We start from the raw sequence: 22,521 nt of genomic DNA on the forward strand, positions 1-22,521 counted from the left end.
TTTTCATCAAATATTTGGTGACTTGTTTATTTAAATTTTAAGTTGCATTGAAATTCTAGATTAATCATTATTGGTTACTACAGTGTATTTTCTCAGGATAAATGATAACCTCTGTTCCTTTTGTTTTCTTGATCTTCTCTTTCACATGTATGCAGTTATAGATTTTTCTCTTGGATTTCTGATTAATGTAATTCCATTTGATTTATTCTTTCCATAAATACCCTACTGTCCCAGTTTGCTGACTATTCCCTTCTGAAAATCCAGTACTATTGTGAGTTTATTTTTATTTTAATAATTTTTGCTTTATTTCAGAAGGGGATGAGAAAGAAAAGTAAGATCCAATTTATATTTTTCAATTTATGAAACAATTATTTAGCTCCTCCTGTACAGCCATGGCTGTTGGAACTAAGACAGATGTCTCTGAGGATGCCCTCTGACTCAACACTGAGCAGGACCTCATGTAGTGTCATCGTCTAGATAAAGCTCTAGGGACGCAGTGTCTGAGTCTCAGCTTTGTAGGTTCACTGTCTCTCATCTTGTCACAATAGTCTAGTGTAGAAATTCTGATGCTGGTGTATTCATTTATTACATAGTAACCCATCTCTTCACTTCATTTGTAAAAAAAAAAAAAAAAAAGTTAATTGCATGAAATTTATAAACAGAACTTCTTATTAAAAGAATTAAAACACATTTTCCATTTAATTTTGATACATGTTTAAGGTACTAAAATAAAAAAATAAATTTCTTTTTTATATTTTAGAATCACCATATTAAAGATAAATTGTTCAAGATGTTGCTTAAGAAAAATAATGGTCACAAAACTAGAACTTCCTGTTTGGCCTAGCCAATGACTTCTTTCTCTCATTAGGCAGGTGATCATGGGAAGCAATATTATAATCACGAGGTTGTTTGGTAAACCTGGAATCAGAGCTAGTTGAATGATTTTAATGGTTAGGGCTTCAAGGAGTTGGAGTCATCTCCAACTAGTAGGGTGATACCTTTACCTTCAGGAAAGGGTTATACTTGCAGAGAGGACTATAGTCTTCCCTTCAGTCAGTTAGAGCTCTGCCAGCCACACAGAGTACAGCACAAATACTACAAATTTGAGGTCTACCTGACCCCCATTTTTCAGTGTTTCTTTACAGCTGCCTTCTGACCATACGATTGCTGCAGTTTACCTAACAATAGTGGCAGAACTAGCTCTGGAATCTCAAGCTAGAGTTCTCACTCTATCCTAACCTCAACAATCCCACTAGGTATCCAGGGGTCCATCTCCTGTTGTGGGTTTATGGGTGTCTTAAGATCTTCTAGGGGTGGGTTACCCATAGACAGCAAGCAGATGGTGCTGAGCAAAACCTTCTAGCACAGTTAGGCATCACTCCTGTTGGGCAGGCGATGATGGTTGGAGTTCTAGATGTAAACAGTCTAGTCCTCTTGGGTTCAGGTAACCAGAACGTCTCACTAAGATTGAGGCCCGTCAGCTCCCCTGTGCCACCTTGTGCGATAATGATTCTTCAATAGCAACACTAACTTGGCTTTCCATAGACTTTATTTGTAGAAAATTAGCTGCATGAAATTTATACACAAGATTCCTTACAAGGAAAAAAATATGATTTCCCATTCAGTTTTCATATAACATTTAAAGGGCTGAAATAAATATGAACCCAAATCTAGAATATTTAAGATACCGTATTGGGTAAACACAGCAGGGCTTCCTTTGCAGCTTCCTTTGAATTTGTGCTCTGAGAATGAGCAGAGCAGAATTAATGCCAAGTCTCTCTGTCTTCCCTCCAGCATATCTCCACACCCAGTGAGGTCAGATCGGCCCACTTTCAACTCCCAACTCCCCTGTAAGAGCTAAAATAACAACAATAGGAATGCCGACACATCCGTAGTGCTTGCTGTGTGCTGGGCACTGTTCTAAGAACTTTATATAAAGCCATTCCTCTAATAGAGAACACATTTATCTTTTGCAGTTGTGAAGATGACCTTTCTGAAGACAGAGAGGAGCTCCTGCATGGGATTTCAGAGCTGGATATCAGCAACTCGGATTGTTTCCCATCCCAGCTGCTAGTGCATGGGACTTTAGCCTTTCCTCTGGGGTTAGACTCCTACCATGGCTGTGTGATAGCAGCTGCCCGCTATGGCCGGGGCCGGGTGGTTGTGACTGGCCATAAGGTGTTATTCAGCGTTAGTAAAATGGGCCCCTTTCTGCTCAATGCTGTCCGCTGGCTGGATGCGGGCCGCAGAGGCAAGATCGTGGTACAGACAGAGCTGAGAACACTGAGCAGCCTGCTTTCAGTGGGGGGCATAGATACCAGCATTGAGCCCACCCTGACCAGTGATGCGAGCGTCTATTGCTTTGAACCCATGAGCGAAGTGGGGATCAAAGAGCTGCAGGAATTTGTAGCAGAGGGTGGCGGGCTATTTGTTGGTGCCCAAGCCTGGTGGTGGGCCTTTAAGAACCCAGGGGTGTCTCCTTTGGCTCGATTCCCAGGAAACCTCCTCCTCAACCCCTTTGGCATCAGCATCACAAGCCAAAGCCTCAATCCCGGGCCCTTCCGTACTCCCAAAGCAGGAATGAGGACCTATCACTTCCGCTCCACCCTGGCCGAGTTCCAGGTTATAATGGGCAGGAAGCGAGGGAATGTGGAAAAGGGCTGGCTGGCAAAGCTGGGACCAGATGGTGCAGCTTTCCTGCAGATTCCCGCAGAAGAGACCCCTGCCTATATGTCTGTGCATCGACTCCTGAGGAAGCTGCTAAGTCGATATCGGCTCCCAGTAGCAACCCGAGAGAACCCTGTCATCAATGACTGCTGCAGGGGTGCTATGCTGTCCCTGGCCACGGGTCTGGCCCACTCTGGAAGTGACCTCTCTCTGTTAGTGCCGGAAATTGAAGATATGTACAGCAGCCCCTATCTGCGCCCTTCAGAATCTCCTATCACTGTCGAGGTCAACTGCACCAATCCAGGTAAGGAATGGGGGTTAGGAGCTCAGCTTTGTGGGACCTGGGAGATGGGGACAGGGAGACTTTGGCAGTTCATTTCAGGAATCTGATCACCCACCAAGGGCATTCTCCATATTTTGCCAAGTGCTTTCAAGAAGATAGGGGTTGGGATTTCAGGTACTGTTTGGAAGAGTCGAGTCAGGCAGTATGGAAGGGAAGAGATGTGCAGAGCTCACGGAGGATCTGTGGAAATACTGGGGGGTGGAGTCATGGAGGAGGGGTAAAGTCGGACTTTCCTGTGCTTTTGTCAGGAACCAGGTACTGCTGGATGAGCACTGGGCTGTACATACCTGCAAGGCAGATTATAGAAGTCTCACTGCCCGAAGCTGCTGCCTCTGCTGACCTGAAGGTAAGGCCATGCCCCGTTTCACCAGCTAACATGGAACCCAGATGTTCTTGCTTGCACAGTCAGTGTCTTATTCTGATCCTCATAAAGCCCTGTCTGGCAGTGCAGAGCAGATACTTTTACCCCTATTTTAAGGATGAGGCAACTCAGAAAAGCTAAGAAATCGATTAAAATATATAGAACTGATTTTCGTAGCCTAGGGCCCCAACCTAACCAACTTCTGGCCCTTAAGTTTTGTGCTTTTGACTTACATCATAGAGTGCAGAGTAAGAGACATGCCAAGTGGAAGATATCCTACACACCCCTAGTAGGGATTCAGTAAATCTTCAGTAAATTTGTCTCCGTATATGTTTCCCATTGTAGCACACGGTCTTCCTGACTCCAGCTTCTGTCCCCTGATACAAAAAACTGTTCCTCAATTGCTCATCCACTTTTTGCTAGGTTACTTTCACATACGCTCACCCTATTCACAGAATTAATTTGTCTTCCTGCCCTGTCCCCCTTGAGGACCATAGGGATAGTTAGGGTCTATTCAGTGCCTGTATCTGTCCTGGAACTTGCTTAGCATAAACCCTGGGAAAATAGTCTAAGGACTCTACCAAGTGCAAGGGTCTTTCCACCTGCCCAGGAAGGGGGGCTTTGGAGGACGGGGAGGAATTGAATTCTCAGCCAGCCAGCATGCTGCCTCCCATGGGTCCTCTTTAATCAGAAAAAGGCAGGGGACCATCTGCCCCATTCCTAATGCAAAATCACCATCACGGTTATGGAGACACCAAGGGACCATTTGCGGGAGTCAGTTCTCCTCAGAATCAGCCTTATGGGTCACACCTGGTACTCTTCGCATTATTGTCTCAACATGACCCCTTGTGGGGCTCTTTGAATCGCTTAGGAGAACGTTTACACATAATTTAGTCTATATGACCTCGAGAAATGCTACAACTTCATAGGTTTATCACACACAGCTCATCAATAGTGGGAAGGCCAGGCTTGCATGGGGTCATGGCCTAACAACCCTTCCACATCCCCACCTCCTGGGGTCACTTCGTCCACCCACATATGCCCCATGATGACTCTGTGGGGGGATCTCTCTGCTGCAGATACAGATTGGCTGCCACACAGATGACCTGACCAGGGCCAGCAAGCTGTTCCGAGGTCCGCTGGTGATTAACCGGTGCTGCTTGGACAAACCCACAAAGTCCATCACCTGCCTCTGGGGTGGCCTTCTCTACATCATCGTGCCTCAGAGCAGCAAACTAGGTTCTGTGCCCATCACCGTGAAGGGGGCTGTGCATGCCCCATACTACAAGCTGGGTGAGTGGAAAGGGAAGGAGCTGAGGAGGAGGACAGGAGCGGGGCTCTTTGGTGCAGTAGGAGAGAGACACGGAGGGTTGGAGGCAAGGACTGTAGCTTCCTTAGATTCAGCTTCGGGGCCGAGGAGATAAAGACCAACCACACCATGGGGACTTTGTAGAAGAAGGATAGGGAGAAGCGATATTGTTGTTCGTGATCCTGGCATTCTATTCCTGGGATCCAAGCTGAAGTGTGTCTCAAGCCTCTTCGGCCTCTCTTCCTAGGGGAGACATCCCAGGAGGAGTGGAAGAGGCGTATCCAGGAGAATCCAGGTCCCTGGGGAGAGCTGGCCACGGACAACATCATCCTGACGGTACCAACTGCCAACCTTCGTACTCTGGAGAACCCAGAGCCACTGCTCCGCCTCTGGGACGAGGTGATGCAGGCTGTGGCACGGCTGGGAGCCGAGCCCTTCCCTTTGCGCCTGCCACAGAGGATTGTCGCCGATGTGCAGATCTCAGTTGGTGCGTGCCTGGGCCAACCTCCTGTGCATGCTCCCTCCCTGTGCCTTTCTTTCCTTCAGCAGCCATGCAGTGGGCAGCCAGGAGGGTACAAATGTTTTGTTAGCAAGACATATAAGATGCAGTCCTTCCTATTGAAATGAAATGGAAAAATATATATATAAGAAATAAATAACAGTTTAAGTCAGCATGTCAAGAGATGTCATCAAACAGAGGGATTGGTACAGAAAATCATTGCTAGACTTTCATAGATGTCTAGTGGGAATGGTAAAGAGTGGGTAAAAATGGCAGAGTTGTTGGGAGAGGGAATGTAACAACTTTGAGAATACACTGAATAAGGAGATGTTTGCCTGTGGGCCAAGGAGCCTAAAAAATGAGGTGGTATATAGACACTAAAGAAATGGAAATTTCTCTAGATGCTCGTTTTTTTGGCTTACATAGATGATCACTGTAAAGTAGTGTCCATGTGGACAGCCCCATGTCTAAATAATGAGAGGGGGAACTGCCCGCAAAGAGTTCTGAATTTTGAGAAAAAGTACAGAGGTTTACATAGATAAGGCATCTTCATAAAAATAAAAAAATTAAATGGGAACATGAATGGCTGTTTGAAGCCTGCATCCCCTCCCACAGCCATACTATCCAGGTCAGAGTAAGGATAAAGGCATCATTACATTACAGAATGAAAGGATATGTAGGAAAGCCTAGGACAGGCTGGGTTTGGCTTGCACATCTGATCACTGTGGAGTGCTAGAAGTCACCTGGGGCTCTTGGGTCTTTTGGAAGAGAAACGATACAAAGAATTTCTTGAGATGGGTGGGAGGACCTTAACCCTCTCCTTTTCTCTTCTGCATTTCCCAGGCTGGATGCATGCAGGATACCCCATCATGTGCCATCTGGAGTCAGTGCAGGAGCTCATCAATGAGAAGCTCATCAGAACCAAGGGGCTTTGGGGCCCTGTCCACGAGCTGGGCCGCAACCAGCAGCGGCAGGAGTGGGAGTTCCCACCCCACACCACCGAGGCCACCTGCAACCTGTGGTGTGTTTATGTGCATGAGACAGTCTTGGGCATTCCTCGAGGCCGTGCCAATATTGCTCTGTGGCCCCCAGTTCGGGAGAAGAGAGTCAGAATCTACCTGGGCAAGGGTCCCAATGTGAAAAACTGGAATGCTTGGACTGCGCTGGAAACATATTTGCAGGTACTGGGCAAGACCGGGGGATGATGGGAGCCCCCGACTGTGGGAACCACCAGGGAAGCATTGTTAGATGATAATCTAGTGACCCAGGAGACCTCTCACTGCAGATGTCCCCACAATAGGCCATGGGAGACCCTGGCAAAATCCCTAAAGTAGACTTAATAGCCCCAGCCTCACCCTCCACCCCATAGTGATACACAAGAGTAGCTAGAAAGCTCTGAGAAAGATTTAAAATGGTAGAAGCAAATACAGCACTAGAATTGCTATCTCTGACTTTAGAGCCAGACATACCTGAGATTAAAGCCAAATTCTCCTACTTAATAGCTACCTAAAACCAAAAAACCCTGCCTCACACACACAATCCATGGGATATGACACAGTTTTTTTCCTTAGGTGATTGTACCGTCTTCTCATTAGGACTTGTTTGTGCCTCCAATTCCAACCTATGTAGGCAATCCAAGATTCCTCACTGGCCTGGACATGGAGGTTGCCTTTGCCTTTGAACTATCATTCGATGCCCCAGTTCCCTTCCCTCCATGGCTGGATCAGTTCCTAGCTCACTGTGGACAGTTTCATCCCCTCAGATTCTGGAATTCAGTCTCGGGCCAGGCATGCTCTATTCTGGTTCTTCCACCTGCTCGAGTTCCGCTCTGTTGATTCCCACTGCCATAGAGTGACGTGAAACAGCCGGGGAGGCTCTACTTTAAGCTTGTGGTCAGGGCTGCTTTGTCCCAAGGACTAAGCTTCTCCTCAATGAAATCCAGTTGAGGTTAGTCTAGGAAACTGCTCAAGTGCCTCCTAACTACAAAACCCTGTAACCCTGGCTAACATATGCTATTTCCAATGGCCTCAGGATGGTTACCTTTTTCTAAAATTGTAACTCACTCTTAATTCTAGTTACTTAGGCTATCTATAGTCTTCTACTTCTACTTGATTCACCTTTTGCCCAAAGGCCATTTTAATAGCTTTATAAATAGACACGGACCTATGATTAATGAAGATTTCATTATGCAAAGATAGAAGTGGGAGTTTCCCAATTGTTGGGGTTTAACTTCACAACCATGAAAGATAGGAGGATTTTTCCACCTCAGCCAGTTTTAAATCCATGTGTAATATCCCATCACTACTTTCATGACTAGTGAGATATATGAATGATGATACCAGTAGTTAATTTTGATATTAATTATTACTAATCAACAGTAAATATTGATAGTAATTAGACTCTCACTGATTGAGTGTCTACTTTGTGCCAAGCACTGTGCTCACTCCCAGGCCCTTCTTAAGACTAGAATGTGGAAAATAGGGCCTGAGGCCAGCAAGCAAAATGGAGGAGATATGTAGGGATAGACAGGAAGCTAATGTTAAATTCACTCATTATGGTGTTTGTTGGGCCCTCTTTTTTGTGGATTTGGATTAGATGTTTCACTCTGTTTCTTCTTTCTGTTTCCAGCTACAGGAGGCCTTTGGTTGGGAGCCATTCATCCGTCTCTTCACCGAGTATAGGAACCAGACCAACTTGCCCACAGACAATGTCGACAAAATGAATCTGTGGGTCAAGATGTTCTCCCACCAAGTGCAGAAGAATCTGGCTCCATTCTTCGAGGCCTGGGCCTGGCCTATCCAGAAGGAAGTGGCTACCAGCCTGGCTTATCTGCCCGAATGGAAGGAAAATATTATGAAATTGTACCTCCTCACACAGATGTAAGGAGTGCCCATCGAGGTGGCAGGTAGAGAGGTTTGGGAAGGCAGGCAGAGATGGGGGTTCAGTCCTCTGCCTCTGCCTCCTAGGGTCTTGGCCTTGTCCTCTTAGCTCATTGCCCCTATATCTCATTACCTACTCCTGTCTCTGGGAAGTGGGTTGAGAACAGAGCAACAAGGGGAATCAGAACTTCTCAGGAACAAGGCCTTCTGTTTAGGAGTCTTGTTCCTCTGCTCTCAGCTGTCAGATTCCCTCCTGACCCTGTATTGGCCTAGTTCTGAACTTTGGCACCTGTTTCTACACAGGGGCCATCATCCAGAGAGGTGGTTCTCATCTTGTCATAGTGAGGACTCTCTCTGGGCTTTTATTTTTCATGAGTTGTTCCAAAAACCTAACCACGGAACTCAATTGGAACATAAATTTATCATGATAGTCAGACAGTTCCCTGATGACTCATATATTTTGTGCTTTGAGTAGTTTTCGAAGCACTTAAAAAGCAGTCTGGTATAGTGGAAAGAGCCCACAACTAGGGTTAGCTCTTGGGAAAGTCATTTTATCTCTACACCCCCACTTCCTTCTGTGTGAAATGGAGCTAAAAATCGCTGCCTCACAGAGTTGTCATGAAAATTCAGACTGATAATTCTGAAGATGTTTGAGAATGACACAGTGCATGTACAAGGGATTGTTTTATTTTATGCTGGTCCACAGAATAATAAGATTAGTATTTCCCATTCTCTTCCCATAGCTTAGAGGTTAAGATCATCATGTCTACTAGTAGACTCCCTGTGTCCAAATCCTGGTTCTCTCACCTATTAGTTGAATGACCCTGGCAAGTTTCCTACCTTCTCTGTGACTCAGTTTTCCTCATCTCTCAAATGGGATATATTTCATAGGATTATTGTGAGGATTAAATTTTACAGTACCTCTAAAAGTGATTAGGACAGTACCTGGCAGTTAGTGGGTATTGAGAAAATGTCATCTAGCATTGTTATTATTTAATTAACTTAATATAATTTTAGAGCTCAACTTCACTTTTAGATGGTATTTACAGATTTAGTCATAATTAATCCCAACCCATCCTATACTTTATACACCAACCTCTGGAAGGATTCTGATACATTGCTTTATGAATCTAAAGAAAGTTCTCTAAATTCACAATGTGGTTTTCAGAAGCTACTCAGGGTTTGGTCTTTTTACCCAATTCTTTCTTTTAAGTCAAATTCCTTCTTTGCTTAAATCAAGAGTGGAAGTCTTGAAAAAAAACAGAAAAATTTCATGATGGTGTTTATCCTTAGCAAACAGTAGGCATCCAGCTTCATGATGGTGTTTATGTTTCCGTGTCATGGGTTCATGACACGATCACCATCAAGAGTTACTTAACAGTTTGGCAGACAAAGTCCACACACATGTAGAAAACTTTACTTTGGAACAAGAGAACTGGATGGAGCTGGCCCAAACTTGATTTAATTACCCAACATACAAAGATTTTCTCAAGCTCTCTTCTAATTTTATTCAGAACCTCCCATTTCTTTATAGTTTCAACTAGAGTTGCATCTCTAGGATTGATGTTGTGTAGATCCAGTGAGTTTTCCTTTAGCTCACTTCTTTTTATTTAGTTATTTTAAGATACCATTTTATTCGCTTAATTGGTAATTGGGTGGATATGTAAACAATAAGATTTGACCTATCCAATGTTTTCCTTTGTATTTCTTTACCATGTCATTTTTCAGTGCTAGAATTATTTCCTCTTACTTCATGAGTATCCATTGTCTAGGTGCTTGGAACATAGATGTTGAATATTCATTCAACATTTAAAACAATTGTTATAAATTAAAGGGTGTTCAGCCATGTGCCAGGTATTGTTCTGGTTCCTTTATATAGATTGTTTTATACAATCTTCACAATAATCTTACGAGATGGAAACTATTATCATTCTTACTTGAGGAATGAGAGAACTGAATTTTATGGAGTTAAGTAAATTATCTAAGGCTATATTACTAATAAGTGGTGGATCTGGGATTTGAACCCAGGCATTCTGACTACAGAATGGGTGTTCCTAACTATGGTGTTTTGAATGCTCAAATAAATGAATAAGTAAAGAAACCAACCAGCAAACAAAAGAACCTTTATGTCCCTACTTACTGAGAGCTTTGGTTCCTTGTACTTACCCCTCATCTAATTTTATCAGAACAAAAAGTCCCTTTGTTTATCCCAAATGCCAGTTCTAAGGGAGAATTAAAGGTAGATTCCTGAAGTGCTTCCCAATAGACAGTTCTGGGGTGAGCCCCTTAGCATTGGCCAAGTCTTTTAGGCTCTGGGTTATTCAAGTTTCAGTCATTCTCCCTAGGCTACCATGAAAGTTTATTGAATTTTGAACAATGGGCTATTTTAATAAAGTGCCTGACTCTCCAAAATCCCAGACACTTCATGTTCTCAGAGAGAAGATTAGATCCTCAATCTTTTAGAATGATATTTGTATCCATCCCTCTTTGACACATTTTTAGCAGTACAGCCTGGGGATCTTTTAAAAATATGAAGTTAGCTATGTTACTCCCCTGTATAAAAGCCTCCAGTGAGACTTCCAATTTATGATGATGGACTGAACATATAAGTTTGCCTCCCCTCCCTCCTCAGGCCCCACTGAATTGAAGACAAGAAATACAAGAGGAAACAGACACGTCTTGGCAAAGAACACGGAAGGGATTTGATTATAAGTGGAGAAGACCTCAACACATTTCTGGAAGAGAGAAAGTGGAGGAAGCATGTTAATGAATGAAAGAATGAAGATATCTTTCATACAGAATATAAGCTGATCTGAACAACATAACCCCAAAGAGACTTGGGCATTTGAAAAGTCTATCTACTCAAGAATTATACCAGTTGTAAAATTGAACCCCATCCTATCTACTCCCACCCTTGTGCATAGAATACAGTCAGCCTACTATTGGTACCAGTTAAAAATTTGTTGTTGTTGTCATGGTTGGTATAAAGGAGTTGAATAAACTGCCTGAGAGGAGGTCAGAGTTAGTGCTCCAGAATAAAATTCCTCTTTTTTTGGAAATAACCGGCCCCTAGCCTATCAGCTAGTTCTTTACTGACAGTTGGAGCCCCCTACTTGAGTGCTTAATACTTCCAGGAGTGAAGAGGCTTACTGGAGAAATAGTAACAGAAACTTATCCATACAACAGCTGAGGAAACCCACACCCACTCCTGTAAAAGTCAGTAGTTACTTTGATTCTTACATGTGAATGGTCAGCAAGGAATTCCCAGACATGGAGGCAGAGAGGGAACAGCAGAGGAGAAGCATAAGAAAAGTCACCAGGTAGAATTAGAGGAAGAATTAGGGGGATTGAAAAATATGGCAACCTCTGGAGGACATAAAGTCAATGTGGGAAAAAAGAACTTAAAATTCTAACTATATCTTCAGAGAGATGTGAGGTGTATTTGTAGGATGAATACAGGATACCATGAAGAAAGGGAAAAATAAGAATACAAGCCCTTTGAAATTAAAAAAAAGACTGCCAAAAATATTCAGCAGATAGGCTAGAAAATAAAATTGAGGGAATCTCCCCAGATATAGAACAAAAAGAAATAGACAGAAAATATTAAAAAAAGAAAGAGATGTAGACAATCAATATCTAACTGTTAGGAGTTCCTGAAAGAGAGAACAGAAAACATAGGTGAAGAACAGAAAGAAATAAGTCTCCAGATTGAGGGGCCTATACAACCTACATCTTGACACAATCTTGTAAATTTTGGAATATTAAGGGTAGAGGTAAGATATTGAAAGTACACAGGGGGAAAAAGAAAACTCAATCATCACAATTAGTTCAACTAGAAAGAGATGAGAAATAGACGAGCAGCAGATTTTTCATCAGCAACACTGAATGCTACAAGTCAATGGAGCAATGTCTTCACAGAGCTTGTGAAAAATGTTTGTGCCCAGAATTCCATAGAAAGACAAACAGTCAAGAATAACATCAAAATAAAGGCATTTTCTGACATGCACGTCTTCAGAAAGTCTGCTTCCCTTGCACCCTTACTGAGGAAGTACCTTGAGGAAGTTCTCCAGCAAAATGAAGGTGAAAATCAGGAAAGAAGAAGAGGTGGGATCCAGATAACAGCAGACCTCACCCAGCATGTCTCCCTCTAGAGTGACGATTATCCAGCAGACCCATTCCAGATGACAGCACACAAGCTTGAGCCCTCTGGGAGGATGTGCGTTCTGTGATATAGTTTCACTGAGAAACTGAAATGTTCGAGAATGTGGAAGACTTCAGTCTACAACAACAAAGAAAAGAAAAACAAATTTAAAATATGTCAAGAAATTCAGGTCCAATTTTGAAGCAAAATAAAATAGGGCGTGATTTTGAGTTACTTGTGGAGTGTGAGAAGAGACTGACTTTGGCGGTAGGTACATTTCCTTTCTAGTGATACAGGCATCATGACATTGGGTGTGTAGGGAAGAAAATATCCTCGCTTCTACTTGGCTGTCAGTTAAGAGTATGTACATAGCCAAAATAATGTAGATGCCATTTATTGGTATTCAGTGTTCTGATCAGCCTATCCACAAGGCATGAAAGGCTTAATTTTTTATTCATAACTGAAGGTGAAAGTAACTAATGCTGACAAGTTAAGGAAAAAGAAAGCAGGATGAGGTTGAGAATTAGTTGGGGGATGGGAGGTGGAAGGAAGAGGAGAGCTACTTATATATTCAAAGTGAGGATGAGAAAATAAGGTCTTCTGTTAATGGAACAAGAACTAGGGAGTTAGTGTATTGTTCAAAGCTATAAATTAAACCAATATTTGGAAAATGATGAGCAAAGGAAAGGTGGGGATAGTGTAAGTTAAATCCTTATCTTTTGTAATGGGGAATTATTAAAGATTGTCTAAAGTTAATGTCAAGAAATTATTGTCCAAACACATTATTTAAAGTTAGGAAGTTAGTTACCAGAAGATTTAAAAATAGATATTGTTAAAAGCATTGCCTCTAGGAAATGAAACTAGGGTTAAAAAGGGTGGAGTGGGAAACTGTGTTTTTCATTTTAAGTCCTTCTGTACTATTTAATTTTTTATCTTGTGCATGTATTACTTTGAAAAAGTTTTTAATAAACTCAAATAAAAGTCCTTCAGTGGCTTCATATTGACTAAGATACAATCCAGCCATACCCCTCAACGTAGTTTGCAGGGTTTGGATCCACCGGATGTGTCCTGGCTCCTCCTAGCTCCCCACCACTCTCTAGTGCTAGCCACACTGGGTATCTTCCAACTACTCAAACACCCTTCACCTTCTCCTGTTTCTGCAGGTGTTCCACAAAACGCCTGCTGCCGCCTTCACCATATCTGGTGATTAAGCTTACTGTCTAGCAGGTTTTCAGTTTTTGTTGAATGAAGGAATGCCCAGCAGGGTGTTGGATGAAGACTGCCAATGAATGTTCTTTCCCAAGAAGGCCTGTGATATTTGCCCCTCTTCTGGGAAAAAGTTCATGAAGGACCATATGGGGCTGTAAGCTTTCCTGCACTCCTATCCATTTGATAGCTTTAACAAGTTTTTGTCTTCTTTGAGACCAGCTGGTATCAGAAGATTTCTATCCACCTGTCAGTCTCCTTGGTATGCTCTTTGCCACTTTCCCTGAGCACTGTAATCTGTTTTCTCTATTATTTTCCCTGTACTTGGGAGAAACACTAAGCTATCTAATAGAAATCTTCAGGCCACCATGTATCCCGTGTCCTATCCCTACTTTCCTGGTAGCTATTCCTTTGCCATCCTCATTAACATTTCTAGCTGAAAGTAAATATATGTTTAAAGGCCTTTTCTTACCTGACTTAGCATCTCCTCTGTGTTCCATGTTATCATTAGGCTCTGAAATATAGATTTACCCTCACAAATGGGAGAGGTTCCCAGATTGTTCATATTATCAAAAAAACAAACAAACAAACAAAAAACGCAAACTCTTTTATGTCTCCCACCACACCGTGACTCCATCTTCATAAAAGGAAGCTGAAATATGCCATTACAGTAGTTTACTTTCCCCTATTGTCTAACTCCAAAGGTCAACTGGAGCCATCTGATCAGTATTGGTCTTTCAACCAATCTTCAACAGGAGTATTTATCAGAAACTTTTCCTATCTCTTATTCATAGGATCATTCTCTGATATACTTAGTGCTTAAACCAATGGCCCCACCCAAGGCCATAACTTCACCTAATATAGGTACCTAATAGGCCAGTAAATAACTACATATGGCCTTAGATGTTGGCTATTTTTGCTGATGAAAGCAACATACCCTATCCATTCTTTCAAGACTGATTCCTTCATATGTTCTCTACTCCTTGCAAAAATTTTGGACCCCTACCTGGCTTCTATTTTGAAAAGGACTTGTTTTTTTTGACTCACATCATTAAAGTCAATCTTCTAAGTATGATAGAGAAGGGGTAGAGGGTGATCTTCAACTTTCTAGAGATATTCTAAACACAAAAAAAACAAATCCACATCTAAATCAAGAAAGCTACAGAAATGCTACTTACACATTTGGATTCTTCTGTGTCTGAATGCTGCATAAAAAAAGCATTTCTTTGATAGAAAAGCTTGGGTAGTTTAAATTATTGCCATTGTTCTAGTCTGAGATTGGGTGGTTTGTTTCACAGGTTCTCATCACATTAGAAATAAATACAACAAATTAAAGGTAAGTAGAGGTGGGAGAGGCAACTCCAGCTTTTTAAAACAAGCAAACAAAAAGCCATGTATTGACCACTGATGAGAGGAACCAAGGTTTATGTTAATACAAATATGTGCACTTGAGGGCCATTAAAAAGTTACTTCTGTTCATCTGAACTATGTAGGAACTCAATTATATATAATTGTTCAAGAACTATTTATATGTAAGTCCTCAACATTTGTTTCCATGAACTACATAAGTTTTGACATTAAATTTATTTTCAAAAACTGCCAGAATTTTTAAATATAATTTGAAGTCTGAGATAGTGACCCAAGGTTGGACAGGGGTAGGGGAAGGCAAAGTGATCGAACATAAAATTTAAAAACAATTTATCAAGGTGTCCAGAAGAGGTCCCACAGACAGAGAATACCCCTCCCCTTCCTGAGCAGAGCATGCAGTCCAAGGCCCCAGTAGATGCAGCAGGCTATTCCTGTGCCTCATCCTGTTTGTGAGGTGTCTGTACTTCAAATGGGAGCTGAGACTCTGAGAAAATACGTCACAAACTCTTCCTTCACCTATGCCAAGGAAAACACAGGCGGGGAAGACAACTCCAGCTTTTTTTTAAATGGAGTTTCTCACTTTTTTCTTTCTGTCTGTGTAATCTTGAAGCCAAATTGTTACAAAGGAAGCAATAATAAGCCATAAGGATTTTGGCATTTATTCACAAGAAAACTGGCACTATGAGCTTGTTTACTGGTTGCTCTCAATACCCAGAGCAGACTAAAATCTCAGGTCCTCATAGGAAACTCAGATAAATTATAAAATGGCGAACAGCTGACTCATGTCTTTAGTGTCAGAGTGGTCTTTGGCATAAAGCCTAGGGGATCTCTGTACTGGAAAAAGAAGGGCCTTTTAATAGAATGAAGACTGGAGTAGGTGCAGTGAAAGGAAATTGAGTCTATTATAGACCTACGCAATATTTCAGACCCAGAGAAAGAACATCCATGCACTCAGTCTCAGGCTAACTCAGTTCCACTGACTCCCACAGCTGAAGTCTTGAGAACAGAACCAAACTTTATGTCTCACCTGGAGGAGGGAGAAGGTTTAGAAATGACAAAAGATCTACCCTCCCCCAACCTTGTCCCTTACTGGAGAAAGACAGCTTCAGCCTGTATATCTCTGGGGCAGCAGTGATATTTTCCAAGACATCCTCTGTGACTGGAATATTACTGGCTCCCACCACACACCTATGGCCCAAACAAAAAAAAATGTAGGCCCAGGTTAATTTCACAAATACACTAAAGGAGAGCTTTTAGAACTCTGAATCAGGGCTGGCCACATGTCAAGAGAAGCAACAACTTCCAGCTTTGCCGCTCTCAATGAAGAAGCAGGCAAGAATTTGCTCTTGGAGATAGACAATGCTGTACTTTGAATAAAAGTTAGTATAGATGTACTGAAGAATGAAACATGTTATGAGTGAATCATAAACACTCTCAAGTTAATTACTGTGCTCTTTATTCCCACTACAATACAATTTTAGTAAACACATTTGAGCATCTTAATGCGAGGAGATATAATTATAACGGTATGTGTTATTCTGGGTCCTCCAAGAGGCAGAAGCCAAGATAGAATTAGATGTGTAAGACATTTATTAAGGGAAATGCCTGTGAGAGGAAATGGAGAGGGAGCCAAAGGAGGCTGAGAAAGCCATCAGACCACAATGTGGGGTTAGCCCTTGGGAAGGAAAGCGTGAAGGAAGGAGAGGCTTACACTGCAGTGAGATCTCAGGAAGTTTCTTCAAGGCCAATGGGAAGTCCTTGAGCCAAAGTCCCCCATCAGAAGAGTCCCATGACTCTCCAGAGTGGGTTTGCCTTAGGATCCCCACCACACTTAATTACTGGTCAGGAGAAGCTTTGGGGCAGCATGGCCTTGGTACCGAGGATTACAGAGCACACCAACTGGGGCCATCTGGCAATTACATACCCACCCCCTGCAGCTGACCTGACAGAAGCATTTTCATGGCCACTGCAGTACTTAGTCTTTAAACAGCTGTACACACCTGTTCTGAATCATCTTAGTGACTTTGTAAACCTCCCCTGTGACTCATAGCAGTAAATGTAGATAGGTGGGTGCATCCATCTCTGTCCCTAAATTAGAGTGTGGCTAATCGTTTCCAGATTCTTAAGGCCCTTAAGGGAAAGAATATAAGGGACCACATTAAATTAAACTCATGACTAAAAATAATTGATGAAGGCCAGTGACTATTAATGCTAGCCCACAATTGGCAAGCATATGTGTGAAGTAACCCTTGCATTTGGCTTAGTGATAAACTGGAATTACTGCCCTCTATTTGACAAAAATGGACTCATGTACCATGGTAGCAGTAGCAATTTCAACTTGTGTATGCCTCTTGTGTATGCTGAACAATTAAATATAATATTGTTCATTTATATTTATTATGTATAACCCAGAAAGAGCCAGTCATGGCAGTGCTAAGAGTATAGATTAGCCTGCTTGATTTAAGCTAATACATTTCTACCCTTACAACTTGAAATGGCTTCATTTGACCCTGAATTTCATAAGGGCAAGGCAGAATATCTGAACAAAATTGGGATTTGGCTGGAAAAGACAATGGAGGTGGGGTACAGAACAAATGTTCAGGAGACCACTTCTGTGTTTACTACACAGCATTTCTTAAAAATCTTTGTCTGGACTGGAATACAATCTAAACTCCTTAATATCACAGCCGAAATCCTTCAAACCTAGCCCAAACATCTCTTTAGAGGTAGCACTATCCAAGTACTATTAACTTTTTTAGTCACTATGAACATTTTGTCTTTCTCAAATCAAGCTTTTCACATTCATATCTCCATGCTTTGGAATCTGATACAGGCTTCATGTTGTAATGACCTCCACTCTCCTCTGCCCACAAATAACATATATCCTTTTCAAAGCTAAGGTTTTACATCACCTTGTCTGCAAGTTCTTCTCTGTTCCCTGATCAGAAACAATTGCTTCTTCCGTTCTGCTCCCTTGCACTTAATTTGCAGCAAATTTTGGCACTTAAATAAATCAGTCTGTTTTCACGTCTGCTGTCCCCTCTAGACTTAATGACTGTTTGTCATCTCTGTCTTCCAGAGTGCCTGATAGAATAATTCGTGGGAAGATTGACTTCTATTGAATAGCTTCTGTTTTCTCCTAGATGAAGGAAAGGTCTGGGGGTCTGCATGTTCATATGGGCAACGACCTTTAGTCAGAACCCGTGCAGTTACCACCTTTCAACTCCTGGTTTTTCAATGGACCTTTGTGTTGTTCCCATATTGTTTGGGTCCCATGCCTCAGACAGCTCCTGCTCTCACATGGCAGGTATCTTGGTGATGCCAGGCCTGCTTCTGCTCTCTGACCCTGGAAAAATGACCCTTGTTCAAAGCCCTTTCTTGTATGACAGCAACACCAAACTACTCTCAGAGGTCTTTTTAGAACAAAAGTCATACTTTGCCATAATATAGGTAGGGACTGGTAAAAACCTGGGAGCACAGGCACATAAAAGAGACACCAGTCTCAGCCTTTGACATGCGACATGACTGACCCACTCCTTTCATGTCCCTCTCCCACTTTAGTTCCCAAAGGTCGGTTGTTTCCTTGTATGAAACCTAAGAACTCAATTTACTTCACCTCGCACTGGGTTTCTGTCCTGAAGTATTCTGAAATTCCGAAAAGTCTTATCCAAACCATCTTTCTTGTGTAAGTTTCTCCTTGTTCTTTCTTCCTGAAACCTGGATGAATTTGGTCCTCTGCCAAACAAATTTACACTAGTCCTCCAAGGAGTCATTCAACAGACAATTTGGGGGCACTTACTATATACTTATTTATTCAAATATATGAGTGTGAGTATTAGGAAACTAAAGCCTGCTACATATCAGAAGTGAAAGAAAGCAACGAGAACCCAATGGTGGGTAAAATGCAGACAGACTCTGCACTCCCGGCACCAGAGCCTGAGAGCGAGCAATGCCAATCAAATGATCATACAAATAAATGTAGAATTACAACTGGGATAGGAACTAAGAAGCAGAGGTACTTGGTGTGGTCAGGAGAAGGATTTGCTACAGACTGGAGGTTAGGAAAGTCTTTCCCAGGGAAGTGATGACTGAGCTAAGGTAAGAAAAAAAGTCATTTTCTGGGAGCAGGAAATTTCATTTTGATATGAGGGTGTACAGCATATTTTATAAACTTAAAGAAAACCCACAGAACTAGAGTACTGGAAGAAAACAGGAACCACGGTGTCAACTAAGGCTGGAGAACTAAGCAGAAGCCTCCTGCTGCACATCTAGGTAAGAATTCTAAGGGTGATACAAAGCTGTTGCACAGTTTTATACATGGAGCTAACACGATTAGAGCTGAACTTTGGAATGAACACTAATTGCACTGTCTAGAGTGTATTATTAATGACAATAAGAAGGTTCAGGGTATTAGTCTGTTTCTGTTGCTTATAATAGAAATACCTGAAACTGGATAATCTATAAAGAAACATTTTTTTTATTTTTTTATATTTATTGCTTACAGTTTCAGGGGCTAGGAAGTCCAAAGTCCAGGGGACACATCTGGTGAGAACCTTGTCTGTGGGTATGACAAAGCAGAAAGAGCTAACTCCTCAGTCCTCCTTTTAAAGCCCTCAGAACCATGCCTGTGACCACCATTAAACCACCAAATGGATAAATCCATGTACTAGGGCACAGTTCTCACAATCTAATCACCTCTTCAAGACCCCATCTTTTAATTACCATAATTGGATTTCCCGCCCTCTTAACATTGTCCAGTGGGGTTCAAGTTTCTAATACATGGACTTTGAGAGACACAATTCAATCCACAGCACAGGGTGTTCAGTTTTAGGGGACATTGCAGCCGAAGAGATACCAGTGGTCTGATGGAGGGTAGGGGTGTGGAGATGGAGAGAAGGGGATGAGAGGTTTTCAGAAGGTGGATAGTAGGACTTAGCAGTAGTAGCTTAGCACTAAGGGCTGATTGAGGAGTGGACAGCACAGCCAGTGAGAGAGAGGACACGAGACTTCCATGGGCATGGATTGACTCCAAGCTACAATCTTCAATGTGCTACTTCTTATTTCAGTTGTATAAGCTAAAATAAAATTTTGGTGATTTTAACTAGGGAAATTATTAACTTCTATAAAGTCACCATGGAAAATTCTGAAGTCTTTATGACTCTCCAGTAACCAAAATTGCATATGACCGTTTCTTCCCAGGAACGTTTATGTTTTTCTTTGTTTTTAATGTTTTCTTTTTGTGATACAAATAATATAGATTAGGAGCTACAGAAGGTAAAAAGAAAAAGTGTTCCCCTACAAACAGCCTCGAATCACTTATCAGAGGTAACCATGGTTACCAAGTTCTTTTGGAAACTTTCAAGATATTTCCATGCATTATAGACATGCAGACGCAGAGACAGACATGCACACCCTTTGTGCGTGTATAAAATATTTTTCTATGTTAACAAGATCATATTACACACGTTAATCGACATATGTTAAACATCAAACTTTTAAATATTTCCATATTAGTAATTACAGACCTATTTCATTCTTTTTAATGACTGGAAACTGTTCCATTGTATGGTATACCTTAATTTAACCATTAATTTATTGATAGTTTAAACTTATCGATTAAGTAATTTTGAGTTGTCTTTCTATTTAAAATAACTTTGCAATGAACATATTTTTATTTTTATATATAACTGTTTATGCTTTTATACAGAATAAACTTCTAAAAGTGAGATTGCTGGGCTGAAGAGAAAACAAATAGATAAATAGATATAGATATAGTTAGATATACATAGAGAGACATATATTTACCTTTGATAAATACCTCATTTTATCTTCAGAAAGTTTGTACCCTTCTACATTCTCACCACCAGTGTTGTTTGTTCTTTTAAAAATTTATTTACTAGTCTGCCTGGAAAAATGAAAGGAAAATGTGGTCTTGTTGTAAAAGTGAGCCTCCCAAATTTATTTTTCACCCTAAAAACAAATCAGCAAAGTTCTTAAAATAACAAGTTTCTGGGTCTACAAAAACCTAGACCATGATGATCTCTCTAAGGTGGTTACCTGGCTTCCCTAACAAACATCTCTTTAAAGTTCTGTAATTATCTAACAGAAAAGCAACAGGAGACATATATGACGAATCTTCAAAAAGTTCATGGAAAGATTTATATTATCTTTTAATTCCATTTTTCCACAAACTTTTTGAAGTACCTTCATAGTCTACTCAGCTGCCACAACAAAGTACCACAGGCTGGGTGGTTTAAACAACAGACATTTGTTTTCTCCCAGTTCTGGAGGGTGGAAGTCTGAGATCAAGGTGCCTATAGAGTTTGGTATCTTCTGAGGCCTCTCTCCTTGGTTTGCAGACAGCCGCCTTCTCATTATGTCCTTGTATGGTCTTTTCTCTGTGCTTGCATCCTTGATGTCTCTTTCTCTTTCTATAAGGACATCTTGGATTAGGGCTCCACTTTAAAGGCCTCATTGTAACTTAATGACCTTTTTAAAGACCTTCCCTCCAAATATGTTTACATTTTGAGGTACTGAGGATTGGGACTTCAATATATGAATGAGGGGGGCATAATTTAATCCTTAACAAGAGGCATTTTACACTGTGTTAAAGTGAGTATCAGAGTTTCATTCCTCATTTCCCCCACTCTCAAAGGAAAACAACTGCTTTAAAGTGCTGTATTAAATTTTAAAACTAAGGACAAATTAATCTTAACAGCATTTATTTGGGCAAAGAAGGATTCATGAAGTGGGCAGTATTCAGAACCAGGAGAGGTTCAGAGAGCTCCACCCAGCAACATGGGCACGCAGTATTTATAGACAGAGAGAGGAAGCCCTGTAGAAAAACAGCTTGGTTGACATTTACCTTATTTGGGCATGGTGTGATGAGGCATTTGCTTTACATGGACATGGTCTGATCAATTGCAGCCTCTGATTGGCTGAAGCTTGGCTGCTATAATTGGCTGAGACTCAGCTACTTGTTACAAGAATATACTCTTAGGCTACAGTCTGTTTATCTGCTAAGCCAGGTTGCAGTTTGCTACACAGAAACTCAAAGTAGGGAGGCAGACTCAGGCCAATTCAGTTTAATTTGACAGCTTAATATATATTTTGGTAAAGTTCTAAGGAAAAATACAGTAATGATATAGCATTGTGTTAGTTTAAGGGAAACAAATGGAATTAAAGGGTCAGATCAGCATTGACGAGTGTGCCTTGAAGCCAGCGAGGTAAGGCTGCAGCCTGGATTCAGGAAGGAGGCCCCTGGTGACATGGGAAGAAAATGAAGTGGACAAAGCGGAGGTTGGCCTGCCAAGGTTGACTGTCATCCTTGGCAGAGCAGAGATGAAGTTTAGGAAGAAATGACTGATGTATGTAGAGAGGCAAGAAAGGGAGTTCAACCAAAGCATGTTTTTAGTCCAGGAAAGCAACGAGAGGAGATGAAAAACAAAAATACAAAAAGGAGGAGCAAGTGGTCAGCAAGGTTCTGGAGGAGATGCTACCTATATTATAGAAAATGGGTGGGAGGGACATCTTTACCTCCAGGACAGAAGACAGAAAATGAACGAAGAGTGCTACATGCTAAAATCCAATGCGGATGTTTGTAGGGAATAACTGTTGCTTTTAAATAATGCTTATAAAGAGACAGCCAAGTACCTTTTTTAAAAAATTAATACGTCTGATAACTTTATAAACAGTGTGATGATTTACATGTGGTAGCGCCAAAGGGGAGCTTCAGAAAAAAGTGAAAT

General features: G+C 41.5%; 1 protein-coding gene across 4 annotated transcripts in view; it reads left to right on the forward strand.

The window, feature by feature from the left end:
• TCAF1 (TRPM8 channel associated factor 1) overlaps positions 1–13,183 on the forward strand; it is a 49,837-nt gene extending 36,654 nt beyond the window's left edge. For 3 of the 4 annotated variants that reach the window (XM_063099021.1, XM_063099019.1, XM_063099020.1), the window contains exons 3-9: positions 1,977–2,971; positions 3,259–3,356; positions 4,451–4,664; positions 4,928–5,167; positions 6,023–6,360; positions 7,808–8,058; positions 10,691–13,183. In XM_063099021.1, the coding sequence (XP_062955091.1) occupies positions 1,977–2,971; positions 3,259–3,356; positions 4,451–4,664; positions 4,928–5,167; positions 6,023–6,360; positions 7,808–8,058; positions 10,691–10,700 (2,146 nt within the window). In that variant the 3' untranslated portion in view covers positions 10,701–13,183. Of the gene's footprint in view, positions 1–1,976; positions 2,972–3,258; positions 3,357–4,450; positions 4,665–4,927; positions 5,168–6,022; positions 6,361–7,807; positions 8,085–10,690 lie in introns of all 4 variants that reach the window. The other variant, XM_063099018.1, reaches the window with a different exon arrangement.
• Positions 13,184–22,521: the final 9,338 nt, after the last annotated feature.

Source organism: Cynocephalus volans, chromosome 6, assembly GCF_027409185.1.
Source record: "Cynocephalus volans isolate mCynVol1 chromosome 6, mCynVol1.pri, whole genome shotgun sequence".
Classification (NCBI taxonomy): domain Eukaryota; kingdom Metazoa; phylum Chordata; class Mammalia; order Dermoptera; family Cynocephalidae; genus Cynocephalus; species Cynocephalus volans.